This window comes from Eumetopias jubatus, unplaced genomic scaffold (genome assembly GCF_037043125.1).
Source record: "Eumetopias jubatus isolate StellerSeaLion01/CBP00866 unplaced genomic scaffold, mEumJub1_p1.0 scaffold_6, whole genome shotgun sequence".
In the NCBI taxonomy this organism is placed as follows: domain Eukaryota; kingdom Metazoa; phylum Chordata; class Mammalia; order Carnivora; family Otariidae; genus Eumetopias; species Eumetopias jubatus.
The window spans coordinates 7646638-7667448 of record NW_028274812.1 but is presented as its reverse complement, the minus strand read 5'-3'; the positions used below and the strand labels follow the sequence as shown (position 1 = coordinate 7667448).

The 20811-nt window shown below is 45.7% G+C and overlaps 1 protein-coding gene across 5 annotated transcripts in view; it reads right to left on the bottom strand.

Moving 5' to 3' along the window:
• The window catches only part of AGPAT4 (1-acylglycerol-3-phosphate O-acyltransferase 4), a 122312-nt gene extending 108113 nt beyond the window's left edge, over positions 1-14199 (bottom strand). For 2 of the 5 annotated variants that reach the window (XM_028103340.2, XM_028103342.1), the window contains exon 1: positions 14071-14198. Coding sequence is in view for 1 of the 5 variants with exons in the window: in XM_088023806.1 (XP_087879932.1) it covers positions 13950-14019 (70 nt within the window). In the remaining 4 variants the exon portion in view is untranslated. The other 3 variants (XM_028103338.2, XM_088023806.1, XM_028103339.2) reach the window with 3 other exon arrangements.
• Positions 14200-20811: the final 6612 nt, after the last annotated feature.

Sequence of the window (20811 nt, the reverse complement as noted above, 5' to 3'; positions counted from 1 at the left end):
ACTGCATTCCTTAAAAAGTGATTTGTCTTGCAGGAGCCTGGATGGCACAGTCGCTTAAGTGACCGACTCTTGGTTTTGGCTCCGGTCGTGATCTCAGGGTCGTGAGAGTGAGTCCTGCATTGAGAGTCTGCTTGAGACTCCGTGTCCCGCCCCCCCCTCCCCACCCTGCCTTAAATAAATAAATAAATAAATCTTTAAAAAAACAACAGTGATTTGTCTTGACTGGGGTAACTGAAATAACTGAAATAATTCCACTTTAAATTCTCTATCCTTCCTCATTTGAAAACAAATTTCCTACAAATGGGATTGGCAGACTCTCCACAAGGAGAAAACATGAAACCTACATTTTGATTCATGTCTTGAGTCAGAAAGGCAACAAAATACAGAAAACACACACACTTCGATGGACACAGGAGAGCACTAATCTCTCATGATCACCCGAAATGATTTTTCTTATTTGAGGCAACTTCAGTCTTGGACTTCTTCATAGGTTGGAAGACGGTTCTGTTTTCCTCCCAGAAAACCATGGAAACACCATCCACAGAGAGCCTTCCTTCAGCCTGGGTTTTAGTAAGATTCAGTTTAAGGTTTAATCACATGGCCAGAGGTCAAGAACTTGGGGACAATGTCACCACAAGCTTGGCTAAGCAACACACCATCCTTCCTATCCTGAGATGACCTAACATGACAGTGGCTATAGCAGTCACTCCTGTGCTGAGCTGCTGGTGATCACGGATTTATTTTTATGTGGCCATCTTGTCTCACACGGTCCTGCTTTTGGTGAAAAGCTGTCGAGCGTTAGGGCGGGACTGTAGTTTTCCCATTCTAGCTGGCATTCACCAACACCCAATAAACCTCCTTAGACTCAATGCCATACGGACTAGATAATTTGGGGGACCCAGGGCAAAAGGAGAACGTAGGGCCCCTTTTTCAAAACGTATTAAGAATTTCAAGACCCTGAATGGAGAATCTCACACCAAGTGCAAGTTCCTGGGTGACCTTGCAGTTCACACACCCATGAGGCTGCACCCACTCAGTGGCACCCTGACCGTCCCCATGGGCAGCTCCTCAAATCTGTCCAACTTAGAAAGGCATTTAAGAATTGCCAGAAAGTACACAAGAATCTCCAGGAAAGGGGTTCATTTAAAAAAACATGTCAGAAGCTGACTCCATAGCGTATAGCTGCCCACCAGAGCCGAGCACCTGAGCTCACCGAGCGGTTACACTTGACTCTCACCTCTGTTCTCAGACCTGCACGGGCGCGTGGGCCACCATCAAAGGCACCCACGGCCACTTGATACCGTACGTCTTTGGGACTGGTACCGAACTACACTGCACGCTGACAAACAGAAACCTCTCCCGGAGAAGGAGGGCCAGTGTCTTCTTTAACAAAAGCCCCGGGGCGCCTGGGTGGCTCAGTCAGTTAAGCGGCTGCCTTCGGCTCAGGTCGTGATCCCAGGGTCCTGGGATCGAGTCCCGCATCGGGCTCCCTGCTCAGCGGGGAGCCCGCTTCTCCCTCTGCCTGCCGTTCCCCCTGCTTGTGCTTGCTCTCTGTCTCTCTCTCTCTCGTTCTGTGTCAAATAAATTAATAAAAAATATTTAAAAAAAACAAAAAAACAAAAGCCCCACTGGCCTGGCGGCTTGTTGCTGGGATGCCACTGAGGCATCGGGGGCGGGGGCGGTCCCTCCCACTGGAAGGCCCCCCTCCTCAGAGGATGCCTTTCATTCCTTCAACAAATATTTACTGAGGCACCACCCTGGGGAGTAGAGACACCAAAAGGAGCTTGCTACAGTGTAGGGAAGAATGAGGAGAGAATTTTAAATGCTAACAGCGGCGAGGACTCTCCCAGAATTGCAATGTGTTTTTAGAAGGGAAAGTGAGGGCAGGCGGGGCAGTGAGAAAGTCAGGACAGTCTTCCCTGAGGGCACACCTCGGCCCCTGTCTTCTGGCCCCTCCACCTGCTGCCCTCCCTTCCCCCTTCCTCCCAGCCTTCATTCATCCTTCCAAACCCTGCCCGAGATTGTACCATCCCGCTGCCTCCCCCCCGCAAACCGCGAGATGCCTATTTCCCTGTCTTCTCACAGGCCCTTCTATCTTCACTGTGAAGTCCACAGTTAAAGGACTTAACCACTGCGTGGTAATCATCACTTACCGCATGAGTAAATGATGTAAAAGATTCAGCACAGTGCCAAGGCCTTATTAAGGTCACTAAATGTTTTCCTATGTATATCTGTCTGCCTTCCTACAAACCCGAATTCCTTGGGGGCTCCAGTGTTTTCATTCGGGATCCACAGTGTCCAGCATGTGGACCTGGCTGTGGCAGGTGGGTAGTAAATATTCCTAACGTGAATGACTTGAATGGCTAGTCACATCCACCACACCGTTATAGACAAACACCCAGCTTAGGGTGCCTTAATAAGTTGACCACAGTGTCTGTGGGACGTAGCTGCTACACCACACCCAGATCGGGGCATCATCATCAACAAAGCAGCATTCCCTACAGGCAGGTGGGATGTTTTACTTGCCAAAAATCCAGCTAACAATGGAATGTTACGAAGCTGTATTTGATGTGAGACAACTCAATAATTTAACTCGACCTCTATTCTGGGAATACACGTTGGTCAGAGAGAAGAGACCCTACCAGACTCTTGCTACACTAGTTATGACACAGACCCTGAGCCCCTTGCTACACCCCTCTAACATGGAACCTTGCCTACTGAGCATCTGAAGAGGCTGAGTCCCGTAAAGGTATCAACCTTAACACCCGAGCAGGGACTCAAGAGCCAAAGAGTTGGTTTGCCTTTATGGGCTATGCGACCCTGAGCAGATTACTTAACCTCAGTCTCATCTATAAAATGGAGACAATAGGGTCCTACTTCATGGGGTCATGGTGAGGATTAGTTGTTTCTGGAACCCCTGCCTGGCACATGAGAACCTGAAACGTAGCTAGTTAGCATCCTCCTCCTCACTGCCTTTGTCCTGCCCCCGGTTTTGTTTGTCCAGAGTCACTGTCTTCCTAGCCACCTTTCTGTCACATGGTTCCAGTTCTCCCAGTCCACCAGAATCACCTAGAAAACATTAAAAAAAAAAAAAAAATCGAGGAACCAGAGACTCGATGCACCAGTCCAAGGTGGGCAATTCTAACAGACAGGCAAGGCTGAGAACATGGGTGAGCCTCTGGCCCTGAGACCCTGAGACCAGACTAAGGTGAGGGAGACGCAGCTCCTTGCTCACTGCAGCCTGGTAGTCCCTCTGCATTATCTGTGGCTGCATCCCCGACTCTGCATCTGACACCAAGGATACGACGTGCTAGCTCAGCATGCCCTCCCACGGCCAGCTCCATGGAGGCTCACTCCTTCTTCCTTTGATTTACCTCCCCTTTCCTTGTGTCGTAGCCTGGGGCAGGAACCAAAGAGGGAACAGACACTCCAGGACATGCCATCCGGGGCTTGGAAGGCCAGCTGTGAAAGCCCATCCTCCCCGGGGGTGGGCTGTGGCAGGGAGCAAGCAGCCGACCACCTCGACATTACCTGTCGCCATCTCCTTCCTCACCCATCTCAGCCAGGGTGTCCCCTTGTTTTGAATGAAATAATTTTCTGGAAAGTTAAAATTCAGAACTAACTTGCCAAAAGATAGAGTGGACAAAACCGTTGTTTCTGATGGCAATCCTTCCAGCGTCCTCTGGATTGTCCTGCTTTAGTAAATGGAGTACGTCAGATGCCACACCAAGGGCTCAGGACCACGGGTCTGCTGGGCGTGTATTCTTGGGTTTCCTAGCCTGCCATCGATGGTTCCTTTTCCACCATTTGCTCAGGCAAACAGGTAACCAAGCTTGCTAAGCCAGTCATTTCAGGATTACACTTGCTGTGTGAGTAGGTTCAGGGTAAAATCAGATTAAGCCTCGCAAAGTACATAGGCTTTCGACAATAATTTTTCCCACTGTATACTGCAGATTTGGGGCTGTCTTCCACATGGTAGAATCTGTCCCCACCTAGGTATTCTACCATCTCGTAAATGGAATAGGCTTTGTCAGACTTGCTGGTTTAAGCTGAATTAGACAATAAACTCCCTGTGGTCACAGAGTACGCTTTCTTTCTCTACTTTCAGCAGGCTCCACGCCATAATGCCCTGCCCTGCGTCACATGGATTTTCAAGCGCAAATTTCACTGGAATATACTGTAGTACTTCTTATATGCAGACGCCATTGCACCCTAAGACTTTAATGGCATGATTTCCATTTTCAGTGAAACGTTGGGTCAAGTGATACTCCATATCGACGCTTGATAACATGGTTTTATTTGTTCAAGTAATCTCTACAGCCAACATGGGGCTTGAACTCCTGACCTCGAGATCAAGAGTCGCATGCTCTCCTGATTGAGCTGGCCAGGTGGCCCAAAAACATGGTTTTAAAAAGAGCAAGGACACACACAACACACACACACACGAGAGGCCTACCTTCTTCCTTATTATTCTCAAGTATATCTAATAAAACTTGGTTTGCTTATGCCTGGGCAAAGTCCACAGTTCAGATTTTTTTTTTTTTTTTTTTTTTGGTTCCTCCACCAACGTCTTATTATAAAGGGGGGGGGAAAGCAGTTTATTGGGGTAGTTAGGTATTGGGTTCTCCTCTTTCCCTCTATTACAACAAGGTCTGCCCATGCCCAGGCTTCTTATTTCAGGCAGGAGGTTTGGGTTGGATTAATCTTCGACCCCTAGAGAGGGTGGGACCCTTAAAGGGAAGGGTACCTTGAGGACAGTTTGTTAGGATTTGAATTGGCAAATTTCACATGCCTGACTGTTTTGTTCAAATTCCAAAAGATAACCCCAGTGCGAGAAATCTTTATGAGAAGAGGAGGTAATGTATCATAAACTGGTGATAAGATAAAAGATATCTATAAGCAGTAGGAGTTAAAGCAACTCCTTATTGAGAGACAGTCAAGGCAATGGGAGAGCGAGAGAGTTAAGAAAGAACAGAATGGGTTGGGCTAATCTAGAGAAGGGGTTATTCCAATAGAAGGAAGAAAGGCCAGGAGGGTGGGTGACCAGAGCCGGAAGAGAGGGACTCCAGCAACCGTCCCTCAGTGATCCCATCAGGAAGAGAGAGACAAGGAAGAAACAGAGTCAAGGCAAGCCAGTCCCCAGGGATGGCTCACGGCCTGCCCTATCCCATCCCATCCCCAAGACTCTCTGTTCAGTGACAGTAGTAAAAAGGAAAGGTAGTGGAAGGGACAGCATGATAAATGGACTCTTTCTTCCCACAGAGTCACTTAGACATCATCCAGCTCAGTTTTCCCTCTAAAATCTTTCTGCAGAGATGCTCCCTTCAGCCGAGGAAGCTAACTGAAGGATCCGGAGCTATGGCCTAAGCCATCTGAACAACCAAGCATGTTTTGCCTTAAAAGTTCACGTAAATGTTGCGTGTCATATCATGGCAGATCCATGTTCATTTTATTTTTTTAAATAAAATATATCTTGGATCTTTCAGCAAAACAGATGCTTGGGTGACATGGGCCTGGTGTATCCTGCAGCTCTCCACACTCGCTGGCATACTCCCAAAAGGCCCCCCCTCCCATGTTGGTGGTTGAAGAAGTTGCCCTCTACCCCGGCCTCCTCCCTGACCAGGTCAGGAAATGAGGACACAGAGACCATGCGAGGCTACCTCCCAGTGCCGGGGCCAGTGCAGACCCAGAGACAGTCCCTGGTCTCAAGGAGTCCAAGGTCCCACAGAAAGTAAGCAGGTGACCTGGGTTGGGGACCTGGTCCTCCCTTCTGCCATGCTGCCTCTCGTGGTCCCTACAAGGCCCCCCCATCTCTGTGGCCCAGCAGAAAGTGTCCAGAGAGGGAGGCCTGGCAGTCTCCAGATTCTGGCCAACACAATGTTCCTGTGGCCTCCGACAAGGCAGGACACCTTGACTGCCAGCCTGCTAATCCTCTCCCTGCCCAGAGAGGCAGGCAGGGTCGCGTCACATGGCAGTTAGGAAACTGCCGCTCACTGCTTGCCCAACATCCACAGGACACAACTAGATCCCAGCCTGGTAAACCACATGCTCTAGAAAGGTGCAACTTCTCTGGGGAGCCAAGCCACAGCGAAGCTGTTAAGACCAGACTGTCTTAGAGACAAATCACAGTGCAGCCATTTGAGGAGACAGAAGGGGGGGGCGGAGATGAAGTCCCAATTTGGCTAAAATTGGACCCAATATAAATAATTAAAACAATCAGGCACATTTAAAATATTTCTGCGGTCCTCTCTCCCTGTTTCCCCTACTTAAACTTGAACCCCACTCTTCCACCCAGAAACGGAGGCCGAAGGAGGAATTTGGTGACCCCACAAAACTTTCATTATATCATTCGGTCCTAAGTAACTTCTTAAATTTCCACATGATGCAGGGGTTAAGATGTAGAATTTCTGCTCATTTATGTGAAGCTATGGAAGGTCCTTTGACCCTGAAAGAAGATCCAGGGAAAGAACGAATCATGCAAGTACATGCAATCCTTTTCCAAAATTTCTGTCTTATCCTGTAGGCAGCCCCGGTCTGGTTCATCTTTGTACCATCAGCACTTGGCCCACAGTAGGCTGGATACAAGGGTTCAGAGAGGGTTCTGGAATTGCGTGGGAGTCTGGAAGAACAGACATACCCGTGCCCCCTCGCCCCCCCATGCCCATCTTTCCGGTTCTGGAAGGGAGAAGGGCAGACAAGGGAAGGGACGAGGTGGTTGTATGCCCAGCGCTACCAGGCATTGGGCTGGGGAGCTGGGGCCTTACCTGAAGTAGGGGCTGGTCCCAGGACAAGTAGTAAAAGGGGCCTCCGGTGTCAGTGAGAAGCCGGGAGAGGCTTGAAATGCATTCAAGATTGGGAGGGGAGGGTGCTAAGAGGCAAATAAATAACCAGTGAGACCTGGGTGTGGAGCTCACTGGTTGGCCTAGAAACTGGGAATTAATCAGGAAATCCCAGCAGACAGACCCGAAGTCAGTTAAGGGAAGTGCGCTCACAATTCTTTCTGTAGATATGTTAATCTATCCTGCCCAGGGGCTTGTCCCACCCGCCCGGGGGCGTTGAGGCCAGCGGGCTCAGCCAGGCCTTGGGGCTGGCACCACCCAAGCAGAAGACTGCGGAGCGGGCCATATTGGAGTACTTCATGGTTACAGGTCTGCTCTTCATTTCTTTTCTTTCTTTTTTTTTTCAATTATTTTCTGTTAATTTAAATGACTGAATTGCCCCTTTGGTGGGGGCTGTCATGGTAAAACCTGGTGAGTGCAAGTTAGTCCTGAGAGATGGGCTTTTGGATCCAGGAGTTCCCTGAAGTTCTCAATGGCAGATGATTCTGCGGGGCCAGAGGACATCTGGCAACGTCTGGAATGTTTTTGGCTGTCACTCCTGGGGTGGGGGGTGGGGGGGGTTCCACTGGTAGAGGCAGGAATGCAGCTAAACATCCTGCAGGGCACAGCATGGCCCCACAACAAAGCATTGTTTGGCCCCAAATGTCAACAGCGCCCAGAAGAAGAATTTGTCCTAAGGAATGTCAGCCTGGAAGGACCTAGCCCTGGTTGGGGGGATGCGGCTCAGAGAGGCAAATCTGACCCCTGACTCCCTGCGCCCACCTTTCCCTAAGCTACAACACCCATTCGGTGCCAGGTACTCCGCCCCGTGCTAGGAACAGTGCAGTTAGAAAGCCCCTGCCATCAATAAGCACCCAGTGCGGTGATTAGGATCGAACCTTAAAGAGCGAACTGCGATTTAACGTCGTAGCATCTAGAGTGACGTTTTATGTAGGACAGGTGATGGGATGGAAGGCGAATGTCAGGAAAACAGAGGCCAGAGGCTGGGGAGAAAGACATAAGGGTGGGGCACATCCGGGGAAGGAAGCCGCTCGCCACCATGGGTCCATGCAACCTGCCCTTCCCCCCAGCAGGAGAAAAGAGGGCCTCAGGACTGGGCCCAGGAGGGAGGTTCAGAGATTGCATTGACGGTGTGTTGATAGCGGCGGCATCCTGGGAAGAAGCACTTGGGATGGACAGGCTCTTTAAAATGTCATCATCAGTCTGGGTTAATCTCTGCCCACAGAGAGGTGACAGCTCACGAGAGAGCCGACGGAGATGAGGAAAAGACCAAATTTTGCTCCCGGTCAATTCGTTTCACCGGTTTTCATTTCAGAGTTTGTCCGAGAGAAGACAGTGTCTTTCCAGATAAAACTCTGCCTTTACACGCAGTGATAGATTTGTTGACAAAAACAACAGAAAAGAAAGTCTGCCTCTCCAACCACAGCCTTGGGAGCCATTCAAGCAGCAACCACAGGTGTCCTCAAGAGCAACTTCTCGGCAAAGTTCAATCCTTGGTTAAAAATCAGTTTTGAGGTGACACAGTCAGTTAAGCATCTGATTTTTGGTTTTGGCCAGGACATGATCTCAGGGTCATGAGATCGAGCCCCACACCGCGCTCAGTGCAGTCTGCTTGAGATTGTCTCTCCCTCTGGCCCTCCTGCTCCTGCTTGCTCTTGCTCTCTCTCTCAAATAAGTAAGTCAATCTTAAGAAAAAATTAGTTTGGAGAACAGTCTGTATTTAATTTGATGTTATGTCCTGCACTGTCATTCAGCTATTTGAACCACAAGCCCCTTGCCCTGCCCCACCAGATCACCTCTCTGGCTGAACCAGAACAACCAAGCTCCCTGAAAACCATAGCAGCTTGTCTCCTAGCCTCTGCTGCTGGCTGTTGCCCAAGTTCAAAAACACTCCTGTCTCTTCCAGTCTTTCTGCAGCTCCCAAACACTAGGACGAAAGGGATACAGGGGAAGGTCTGCGTGGTAGAGATCTGATCCTTGGGTCAGACATGATCACTGCATGTCTGCTCAGTCCGTGGCATGGTGCTGGCCCGGGGCACAGATGGATGAATACAGCAATGGCATGGAGGGGGCAGCGGTACGCAATTCAGCAGTCTGGTTCGAATCTCACCTCTGTTCCTTTTTACGAGAGCAGGTGAGTAACTCACCAATCTTTACTTTCTGCATTTGTAAAATGGAAAAGATAATAGTTCTACCTGCTTGGTTTGTTATGAGGCTAAAGTGAATCGATAGCTGTGAGGTCTCTGTACTAGACAGGCACACAGGAAGTTCCTCACTAAAGTGGGCCGTTACCATTCTCAGAAAAGCTACACGTTGGCTGGTCCCCTGAGCATCTCTGATGGCTTCTGCAGGTGACCTGCCATCCCCCCAGACCGAGGACTGATCTTTCTGCAGGAATTTTAGGGAACAGCTTCAGACTCCTCTGAAGTCCAAAATGTCCCTTTTTTCCTGGAGGAGCCTACATAGAATTAACCATGGACTAGCCGCTAGGTATAACCCAAATTTGGAAGGGAGAGATCTATGCCAGCCAGAGTTATCTGGAACTCTGGAACAGCTTCTTGCTGGAGGCAGAAGCTGACCTCTTCAGAGATCAAAATATCGAAGAAGAAGGGGGACCTGCTAAATGTTTTCTCTGAAGGTCAGACAAGCAGAGGAGGGTGGTGCTCCGGATGAACTTGGTTATGTTGCCCATGTAATCTCCGTGGTGAAGGTAGAAATCAAATGGGGGCAAAACAATTCGGAGGAGCTTTGTGACATCAGGAAATACAAATAGGATAAGTACTCCAACAGGTTTTAACATTCTTCATTTTGGCTATTTAGATTTGAGGTGTTGAAACCTACTTGGTTTTGTCAGAAGGAGACATGGACTTGCAATGTGTTATGGGAATTAGCTCTAAATGACAAGAGGCTCTCTAGCAAACCAGTGGGCATACAATTTTGATGATGGTGGGAATTTCCCTTTTAAAAATGCTATACTTGAAGTCCGTCTGGAGGGAGCTATAGTCCCAGGGAAGTCCATAAATGAGTCGCTATGAGGGAACTTTGAGAGATTAATGCTCGGCTTATGCTTTTCAGAAACAGAACATGTAAGTCTTCTGGACTCTATTCCTCTATGGCTCCAGGGTCAGAAATCCCACCTCTTCCCATTTCATTAATCGACAAATGTTTCCTGACACCAGCCATAAGCTCAACCAGTGCAAAAGATACAAGAAAATGCTAAGATGGACAATGGTCAAACAGCTAACCGCTCTTTCCTTCTCTGCCAAGCACAATCTATATAAAATTGTTCAATGAAAGAAGCATGCAGTGCCATTAGCCAATAAATGCCTCTCTCAAAAATAACCCTCCCTGGTTTAAGGGACTATTTCCACATTTGTCTCCCTGTTCGTTCCTCAGCTTCTTTAGGAAAGAAATAGTTTCCTATTTATTGCTATGTCCATGACTTATAGTGCCTGACACATGATAGTCATTATCATTTGTTGAGTGAATGAATAAAGGGGTGGATGATGTAAGCATGTATATATATGAATGAATGAAGGGTGACCGAAAGGTAGGATTTAGGATCACAGGATGAAGCAGAAAAAAACCAGACTGGAGTAACAAAGTGAAGACAAAATCGAAAACAGGTAGAAAATCTTTGGTGGAAGGAGAGTGCATTTGAAAAATAGAGGAGACAGATTAGATAGATCATTCCATGATAATGTTCACCAAAAATTGCTTTTATTTTAAAATCTTTCTCCTTACTCAGTCATTAGAGGCATCTCTCTGAAAAACCCTTCGGATGTTTGAAAACTGTAGCTATTTACTCTGTATCCAGTTTTGCTCATAGTTGTGTCCATAGCACTTGGCCGATACAAGAATATAGTGACACAATGATAAAATGAATACTATTAAAATAATATAAGATACAATGAATATTATTAGAAGAATGAGTTCCTGATGTGAGCTTGCCCTCTCCCACAGCCTCAGCAGTGGTCCTCCGCGGTCCATACCGCGAAGCCAAATTTCAGAGTACCAACACTTGCTTTCCAAACAGATTCTGTCTTGGACAAAGACTATTGAATTAGAGTTGCCCAGGCTCTGGGTGGTGTTGGGTGATTATTAAGCCAGGCTTGATCATATATGTCTCTCAAAACATGTAGGTATCAAAAACCATTTAGAACTATGAATGCAGAGCCTTCACATGCACGTTAGACCTCCTTTTGAGAATAGAGCAGATTGCACAAAAATGTAGTAAGTCGGCCACGTGATCATCTGAGCTCCCCATAATTTAAAGCTATGGCGATGGTAGGTATCATTAGGATGACGTTGTAGGGACAGGTGGGGTCCCCTCTCCCAGATTTCTTACTTCTTTAAAGTCTGATTTAAGTCTGGCCTTCACTTCAAAAATAATTGGATTAGGTAGGATTCTGCCACCTACTCACATCTTTCTCCTACCAATCATTCTTCTGGTTTACACAAAATGCTGTCCCTGAATCTCTATTCACCAGCACAGAGTATACCTGCCCTATTTCCACACTAATGACAGGACTCCTCCCCACCTGGGACAAGAATGTAGAACCACGCTGCATCTCCCAGCCCCACACCCGTTCGCTGGGACAGCTTTGCCTTCTTCACTTTGATTTGCCCATCTCCTCTCCTTCCAACTGTTACAGCCTCATCCTGGTCATGTTCTTCTCAGACTAACCGCATCTGCTCTTCCGTCTCCCTCCTGCCTAGCCTCCTGCTCTCCAGCTGTGTGCACATCTGCCCGTGCTGTCACCCCCGTTTGGTGGATCTTTGACTTGGGCACCCAATTCAGAGCCTTGCAGACAATGAGGTCCCAGCCCTGTGGCAACTGACTCCAACTTCTTTGCTGTCACATCTCTACTCAGCCTCTTTCCCGCGACCCTGAATTCGCTTTGCATCTACAGCTCCATTGACCTTCCCCAGGTCAAGGATGTTGATTATGTTTTTAACCCCTGCTCAGGGTCCGATGATAGGACAGTATTTATTTATTTATTTCTGGCTGTGCTTCCAAACAAGTCTTGCCCTTTGAACTCCATTCCATAAGGCTTTTTTGTTGTGAAATTGCTAGGTCTGGAAACTCCATCACAGACTTTGACTTACACACTGGCCATCTGCTCTGCAGGGTCACGGGGTAAATCTACATCCTTGAGGACCATTTTCAAGCTAGAAAAACAGTAACTTAGCAAGACTGCTTTCCATGCTCTTTGCAAACATCGAAAGCCTACAATTCAACTGCCGTAGGTACGAGCATGCGTTTTTCAAAGCGAGAGTAATATGCTTTTTAAGGCCATTTTTCTGTGCTTTATGCCCTTTGACTAATTCTCTGGGCTTTAACTCTGGTTCTAGTTAGTCTTGTGCCATGCTATGCAGTCCCCATCTTCAGAAAACTTTTGTATCTACAATACTTGAGATCTCTTGCACTATAGTAAGTTTTTTAAGTCCCAGATAATAGCATGTTTAGGTAAGGGTCTCTACAAACAGAACCTCATTAAAACCACCCCTTCTTCCTGTTTCCATGCTGAGGGGTTACTCTGAGGTTTCTAAGTAATGCTTTTGGCTTCAGTAGCAGAAAGGCACTAGGAGGGCTGAGTGACCTTCAGAAATCTTTATTCAAAATTACAGGTAAGTTTAAGATTCAAGGATGAGATGACTATTGATCTGTCTTATAAAGGCTAATTTGTAATTCAGGATCCCAAATTAGGGGAATGGTGCCCATTATTAGATATTTCCTCAGATATACTGAATAAAAGCCTCATTTCAATTCCAACCTGTTAACAGGCCCATTTAGACTATGCCTTTATAGCAGATGTGTGACTGATTCTAATCATATTTAACTTTGCTTATTCCTGGGTAGATAGTACTTTTCTCTCATGCTTTATATTTTTCCTGAAAATCAATTCTCTTTCTCCCCATAGAGGATAGTAAGAAGATTCAGTAGTTTTAACTTAGGACTTTGACTTGTCCCCGTTGTCCCTACACACCTACACCCCTACACACACCCCTACACACACACACCCCCCTACACACACACACACACACACACACACACACACATACACATTTCTCCCTCTTCTCATGATAGTCTTTTCTAACTGCAGATGCTTCACTAATAATCACAGGTGGGTTAACACTTGCCCAATTTTGAGAAAGAGAAGGTCCACGGACCCTCACCTCCATGAGAGCCACTCACATGGGGCGTCCGTCTAAGGAAGTCACTCATACTTGTTGAACTTGGATTTTGTGCCGAGTAAGTGCAGGCTAGAGCAAAGAACCCTCTTTTGAATATTTAGACTATGAGGCAAACTGGTGAGGCAGATAATGATGTATCTTATCAGTGCTGGTTCTCAGACACTCTGAAACTTTTTTCAAGGATCTCACCTCCTTTAAAGAAGTGAGTACTCGCCCCCCCACCCTTAGTCTGGTTCCAGCATTAATATCACATCTAGAGAACTGTCCTGGTTTTCTAAAACAGACCAGAATTGAGGACTTGCACAAACACCAAATCATTCCTTCTATAATTCCTAGAGAGGATGGAGAAATTCAGAGGCCAAAAATTAAGTCATAAAGAGGTAACTACAAATGCCCGTTTCCTTGACAACACCCCTCCCCCAGCCCTCCTGTGATAGGGAAAAACCAAAATGAAAGTGAGGAGGGGTAGCCACAAAGCCACGCTGGATTTTAGCAAGCCGAGGCGAGGCAATCACCAGCCGGAAAGCAGCAAGCAGGCTCCGACCGAAATACAAATAAATCCATTTATATCGGGGCTGCCTTTTGTGTAGTATTATTTTTGTGGTTGCCATAGAAACGCCAGGGACGGAAGAACGTGTTGCATGACACAGGAGACCGATCTGTAACAGGAACCTTCTCCCCAGCTTCATCTATTGCAGAGAAAACGCTCTCACCCAAGGGGAGGAGGCCTAAGGGGGGGAAACTCAGCCCAGAACAGCAGCTGGAAATCACAACCTGGAAAGGCACGCTCACCCTGCTGAGCACAAAGAAAGGGCGCAAAGCCCCTCTGCCTTCCAGGCTCTGCCCCCTCCACGTCCCCACTGTCGCCTCACTTCCTTCTCCACCTTCCACTCTTCCTCGTTCTGTACCTACCCCTTCCAGAGGTTTTAGTGAGGTCCAGCCGAGGAGAGGAGAACAGTGATAGAGAGAGAGACACAGACATCCGCCACGCCCAGAGGTGAAGTCGCCTGGAAACAGCACGAACAGCACATACCTCCTTTTCTGGCGGCCCCTGCCACATGGGCTTAGAAATCAGAAACTGAAAGGGAGCAGGCTGGGGTGCAGAAATTGCCACTAGTTTATAGGAGCTGTAAGTCAGCCAACACTGGAAAGAAAAAGCGAGACTCCACCCATGGGGTGGACCCTTCGGGGGAAAAAAAAAAAAGTGGTCCTCAGCTGACGTCTCTCCCCACCCCATGTCACTTCCTTTTAAAGCTACAATTTAGCAGTTACGGGGAGGGAAGATACGAGCTGGTGTAACATGAGTCACTCCCTTCCCCTTCCAATTAGTGCGAGGAAGTGCTTCGGTTAGCTTCGCGTTTGAAATCTGTGGCTCGGGAACCTGCCGGAATCAGAAACAAAGCCCGCTAGGTGGCCTTTTCTCTTCCTGCCCGCGGCTCCCCAAACCCTGTTGCATCCCTGGCCCGAAATGGCTCCTCCAGCCTCAGCCCGGACAGACTCCAGCCCCGGCTGCGTGGCGACCTGGAAATCGTCCTAAACCGGCTGGGTTTTAATTCAGCAAGTCTGCGATCGCTTTGTTTTGGAGGATGCCACCCTCTGCCATTCCCCCCTCCCCCCGCCACGCTGTGCTGGGCAGGAGATTGCTCTCCACCCGGGAGAGCCCCAGAGCACCTTCAGGGAAATAATGCCGAAAACTCAAGTGATCAGAGACCTTAAGAACTGGGAGGAAGAAGCTCTGAGGTCGAGGTATTCTCTCCCTGCAAAGCAGCCCCAGGATCGATTACCCCTGCACACGCGCGCGCACATACACAGGCACATGCAGGCATGCACGTGCACGTGGCGTTTACATGTAGTGTGTTGGAGAGGATCTGGGCAGACCTTTATAATGAAACAGTGTCATCGCAACTTTAAAAAAGGGCGGGCTGTTGAAACTCCAGAAATGCCAGGTCTCTAACCTTCCCACAACATTATTTCAATCTCCATATAGTTCGGAGGTATGCCCTTCAAACGTCCACCGTTGGAACCATAGTCGGAAATAACATTTGGGTATTTAGGTATGACTCCTGTGTTCACTCCCATTTCTTTAGATGTTTACGATCCACAGGGAAAAATCAAAGTGCTCACCAATAACTAGACCACATTGCAAAATTATGAAGACCCTACAAATTGCTAAAAGCAAAACAAAACAGTATGCCATGAGGACAGAGAAGATGGAAGAGTTTTTCAGTTATGGTGGGGGAAAGGTGGGCATTCATAATTGAGGAAAGGAGGTTTGGACTGGGTCCTATAGGGTGTGTGGCATGTTGATGGTATGTGGTGGGAGGGAGGGAGATGGGGCGCCCTGGAGGATAGAGGACATCAAAGGCATTAAAAAGGAGTCTGAACAGGGATCTGAAGAGAAAAGCCATTTGTGGCAATGGCTTATTTTAATATCCAAGTGAAAATTAATTTGAGCATATAGAAATTCTTTATAAAAGATGCTTGCAAGACCTTTCTTACAGCCAATGCAATTTTTAAGTGTTGTCATAACTTTCCAAATTATGTTTTAAAATCCATTTATTTTGGGGCACTTGGGTGGTTCAGTCGGTTAAGTAGCCGACTCTTGATTTTGGCTCAGGTCTTGATCTCAGGGTCCTGGGATGGAGCCCTGAGTCTGGCTCCACGCTCAGTGGGGAGTCTGCTTGAGGATTCTTAGCTTACTGCAAACTGTAAGGGGTGAGAACAAGAGGTATGTTCAATCAGCAAGACTGTAAGAAATTAATGCTGATCAGTGGATAAATTTAAAAAGACATAAAAGATATTGGGACACCTGTGTGGCTCAGTCAGTTAAGCATCTGACTCTTGATCTCAACTCAGGTCTCAATCTCAGGGTTGTGAGTTCAAGCCCCATGTTGGGATCCATGCTGGGTGTGGAGCCTACTTTTAATTAATTAAAAGACATGGAAGAAGTAAACTGTAACACACCATAAAAAATGATACACAAATAGCACCCAATAAGCATCAACAACAACAAATATGCAACCTCCTATAAAAATATAAGATGTGCTGTCATTTCTTTGCCCTTCCACTAGTCAAGCATTCCAAAAACTAACATACAAGTAAAGAGGATGCTATGCTATGGGCTCTTTCCTCTCTTGCTGGTGACAGTAAGTTGGTACATTCTTTTTGGAATTCAATTAAACAAGATCTATCGTGAGCCTTTAAAACAGTCATACTCTTTATGCAATAATTCAACTCCCTAGAATTTATGCTAAGGAAATAAGCGGAGATGATCTCAAAGATTTAGGCACATGTAGATTCATTAGAGTCATTTACGATAGTGAAGACTGGAAACCATTTAAATGTCTAAAGTAGCAGGTTAGTTATATGAATGATATGATATTCATATACTAGAACACACTACATAAATTTAAAACGCTGTATTTGAAAGACATGAGGAAACTTTCACAATATATTAAGTGAAGAGCAAACTAAGCCATGTATAAAACATAAACTCTTCTTTATAATTATACACATATTTATTACATGGCCTATAATGGATTGGAAAATGTCCCCCCAAAATTCATGTCCATCCAGAACCTCAGCAGGTGATTTTATTTGGAAACAGGGTCTTTGAGAATGTAATTAGTTAAGATGAGTTCATACTGCATTAGGAGGAGCCCTAAGTCCAATGACTGGAGTTCTTGTAAGAAGAGGAGAGGACAGAGAGAAATTTACATAGAGAATGAGACCATGGGATCGCTTGGAGGCAAAGCTTGGAGCAGTGTGTCGACAAGCCAATGAGTGCCAAAGCCTGTATTCTGGCAACCACCAGAAGCTAGGAGAAAGGCATGGAACAGATTTTCCCTTAGAACCTCCAGAAGGAACCAACCCTGCTGACACCTTAGTTTCAGACACCTGGACTCCTGAACTGTGAGAGAACAAATTTCTGGTTTTTAAAACCCCTCAGAGCAGGTCGTTTGTCATGGAAGCCCATGGAGACTCATACAGTGTGCAAAAAAAGTCATTAAACTGTTAATGATTATTCTGGCCTGTGAGGTTGAGGGTGATTCTTATTGTTTCTTTATATTTTATTGCATTTTGAAAAAATTTCAACAATGAACATTTATAACTTTTATAAAAGAAAGTGACTATAGGTAAAAACGCAAAGATTCAAGGTTTCCAAAGTCATAGTGTTCTAGGACGATTTAGGAGAGAAGCAAAGAATAATCGATGATGATTACAACATATCGTGTCCTAAAGATTAAAATATTTTCAGAGCTCTCTGTTAAAGAGGGAATGCTATGTGTTTCAGAAAAGTTTTTTTTAGCCTGAATTTTGGTACTTAAGGTAATGAATATCATTTATCTAAAATGCTAACTTACAAACCATATATTTAACTGCCACGCTAGATGGTTGAGTTATTAATGGGTATTTCAAACAGCCTGTTCTCTTAACACCTTGTTAGCTGCATGCTGACAATATTTGTGCTTTATTTCATTTGCCTGATATTAGGATTACAAATATAAGTAAATCCATATAAATATATACACACTTTGAAAATTTCCTCAAATTACAAAATATAAACATATCATAGATTTGCAATTATAATCACCTCACTGTATACTAAATTAGGAGTTGTGGCTGTTTCAAGTAGACAAAGAAAAATGTGTAAATAGCAAAGTCAGTTTGATGTTTGGAATCTTTAATCTTATGTTGAATAGTTGTATATTTCAATCAACTCTAATCGAGCCTTTCAAATGTGTCATATATCATTTGTAATGACCAACAGGCTCTTAAGGCTATGTTGTTATTATTGCAGTCATTTTAAGTACATTCAAATAGCTTTAATGTGAACGAACATTTAACATTTAAACAACATTAACTATTATGGAGGAAAGTGCAGAGGAACGAGTCAGATTTCCTCCTCAATCAATGATGATCATCCTAAGTCATTCCCCAAACATTGATGTGGAGGCAGGACCCCATGTCCATCAGCTCTTAATGATCTTAACTCGGAATTGTGTTTTAAGTCTCTTAAAAATTATTCTCAGTATTCAGGTATCTCCTTTTTCTTCTCGATACCTTCAGGTCCATTCAACTTGGCAGGGATGACTAGAAAGGCTTTCCCTCCTCCTGAATCTGGACAATGAGTAGCTGGAAATCACATCATATGGGAGCAAATCTACCACAAGAGGAGGAACTGAATTCAAATCAATGAACTCCCAGCTGACGCAGCAAATTGAAAAAGTTACCAGCTTCATGATCTGATTTGAAGAGGTGAGGTGATACAAAGGAATACTGGAACTTAGCACTTGTGTTTTTCATGACCGAGTGAAAAGAGAGCACACTATTTTGAGTGGTATTTAACCCTGAATGATTGTCAACACTTGCACTTTATAAATTGTGTTATTTTTTTTAAAAATGATAAGCATGAATTAATTTTATAAACAGAAAATGCAAGCATTTTCATTTTTAAAAATAAATACTTGTTATTAATTGTGAGATATGCTTTTCGTGATTTGGCAACCATTTAAGCTTATAGCCTAATGACACCTTAAAGGGTAATCTAAGCCAGGTGTGGTTGTGGACCATCCTCATGGCCATCACCTGGGAGGGTGTTAGAGATGCAGTCTCCGGCCCCACCCCAGACCTCGTGAATCAGAAACTACATTTTAATGACATCTCCAGGAGGCTCATATGCACATTAAAGATGGAGAAGTACTTATTTTAGTCCACATCTCTCATTTTTCAGACAATCTCTCATATCCGAGTCCGGGAAGGCTGGGTCCGCTTGTCCTGAGTTACACAATAAACACAAAGAACAGGAAGCAGCTAAAGCCAAGGCTCCGTTTTTAATGATTCCCACCTCAAAATTCTTTCCACTGCCTTGCTTAGGCTTCCGGGTGAAAAGCCGGTCTGAAAGAAACTCCACTGGCATAAAAATGCTAAAAAGAGAATCTTTACTTAAACTCCTGTTCGTTATTCTAAGTGTAGTTATTAAAAGCCCACCTATACTCCATGCATTTGAGTTTATACATAGTTTTACCCAAAGAAAGTTAGTCTTGGAATACTGGACCAAGGCTGGCAAAAAGTATGTGACATCTTTTCTCCACGATCACTCATTTTGTCTTGGTAGCAAGCCAAAGCCATAGCCAGTTCAACAAAACTTAGCTTCGTGTCTGACTTCCAAGGGGCTGTAAAAAAGAAAATGGTCTCCATGGGCCTCCTTGTTTTGCCCCTGCCATTTTCCAATCTACTTGCTCCTTACCCAGCAGCCTGTGCAGAATAAAAATAAAGCATATGGTTTCCCCCTCTCTCATTCTCCGGCTTTGGGCGCCACGACAGTCCCCTATATAATGTTTCCTCATTAAGCTAGCTTTGTCACTTGCAACATGGGGTCCTAATTCTTTTCATTTTTTATTATTTTATTTATTTTATGTTTTAGAGAGGGAGAGAGGGGAGAAGGGAGGGTCAGAGAGAAGAGAGGGAGAGAGAATCTTAAGCAGGCTCCATGCCCAGCATGGAGCCCACTGTGGCGCTCCATCTCATGACCCTGAGATCACGACCTGAACTGAAATCAGGAGTCAGGCGCTCCACCGACTGAGCCACCCAAGCACCCCCAAAGGGTCCTAATTCTTCATGTAAGTTTTTAGAGCCTCAGCTTTCTCATTCCTAAAACGCATGGTATCGTGGTTTAAATGAGACAGTAGATGGGAAGCACCTGAAAGAGTACAGAACCTCAAAAAATGATCATTTTTGTCTCCTCTCCTCAACCCATCCATCAAAGGAAAGAAAGACAACTCACAGACCTTTGTTTTAGTTGGCATCTCTCTCCTAACTCCCAGACACATTTACCCGATAACTTGATGAACGTCTTCACGGACAAACCCTACCTGCGTCCCAAATTGAGTAAGTCCCAGGAGGATCTCTGGCCCCAACCCTGCCCGAGCTCCGCAGTGCTGTCTTACACACGTCTCTGGTTCCCTGAGTCGGTGAGTGATTTCAGAGCTCCCTTTTAGTCTTCCTCTTCCTCATGCATCTCCTCCTCCGCACGTGGTGCTGATAATTCTCTCTCAAAGCCACCCGTGAGCAGACTCTCCTCCCACCGGCTCTGCTGCTGGTGCAGGTCGCCACAGCATCCTCCTCATGGTTGACCGCAGGAACCTCTTCTTCCACTCTGTAAAGTAAATACATTTAAGGAAAAGTTTTAACTCTCCATAAAATCACCTCCTTCATTTTCATGTATACTGTGTTCTTTCCCAGTCTCTGCTCACTTGCATGCCTATTTTATTTGTCTATAATCATAGTAGTGTAGAAAATGCCATCATATTTTTATGACACACATCCTAAAGATTTCCTCACCAGGATTTTCATAAGTATCTTCTTACTGCTTTCCTAATTATCTACCTACTTAGTATACGACAGTTTTCATAACTGTTCTCCTGTGGGATATTGCCTGCTTCCTGCTTTCCCTTACTGTGGACCATTCCTTGCTTCCACTTACTGGGCAGTAAGCACTTTGTATCAGATGCCTCCTTTCCCCTATTTTGTAAATGAGGAAGCTGAAGCTGAGCCAGGTGACGTCCCTTCCTCAAGGTTACATAGCTGGTAAATAGCAAAGGCAGGACTCCCTCTCAAGTGCACCTAACCCAAAAGACCATATTCTTGACCTCTTTAATGTACCGCCATTACCACAGACAAAGTTTTCTTCTCTGGGGTGATGCCCTAAAAGAGTCTCAGAAGAAGTGGGTTTTGTGACTCGCTCACACATCACTGCATACATTAATCTGTT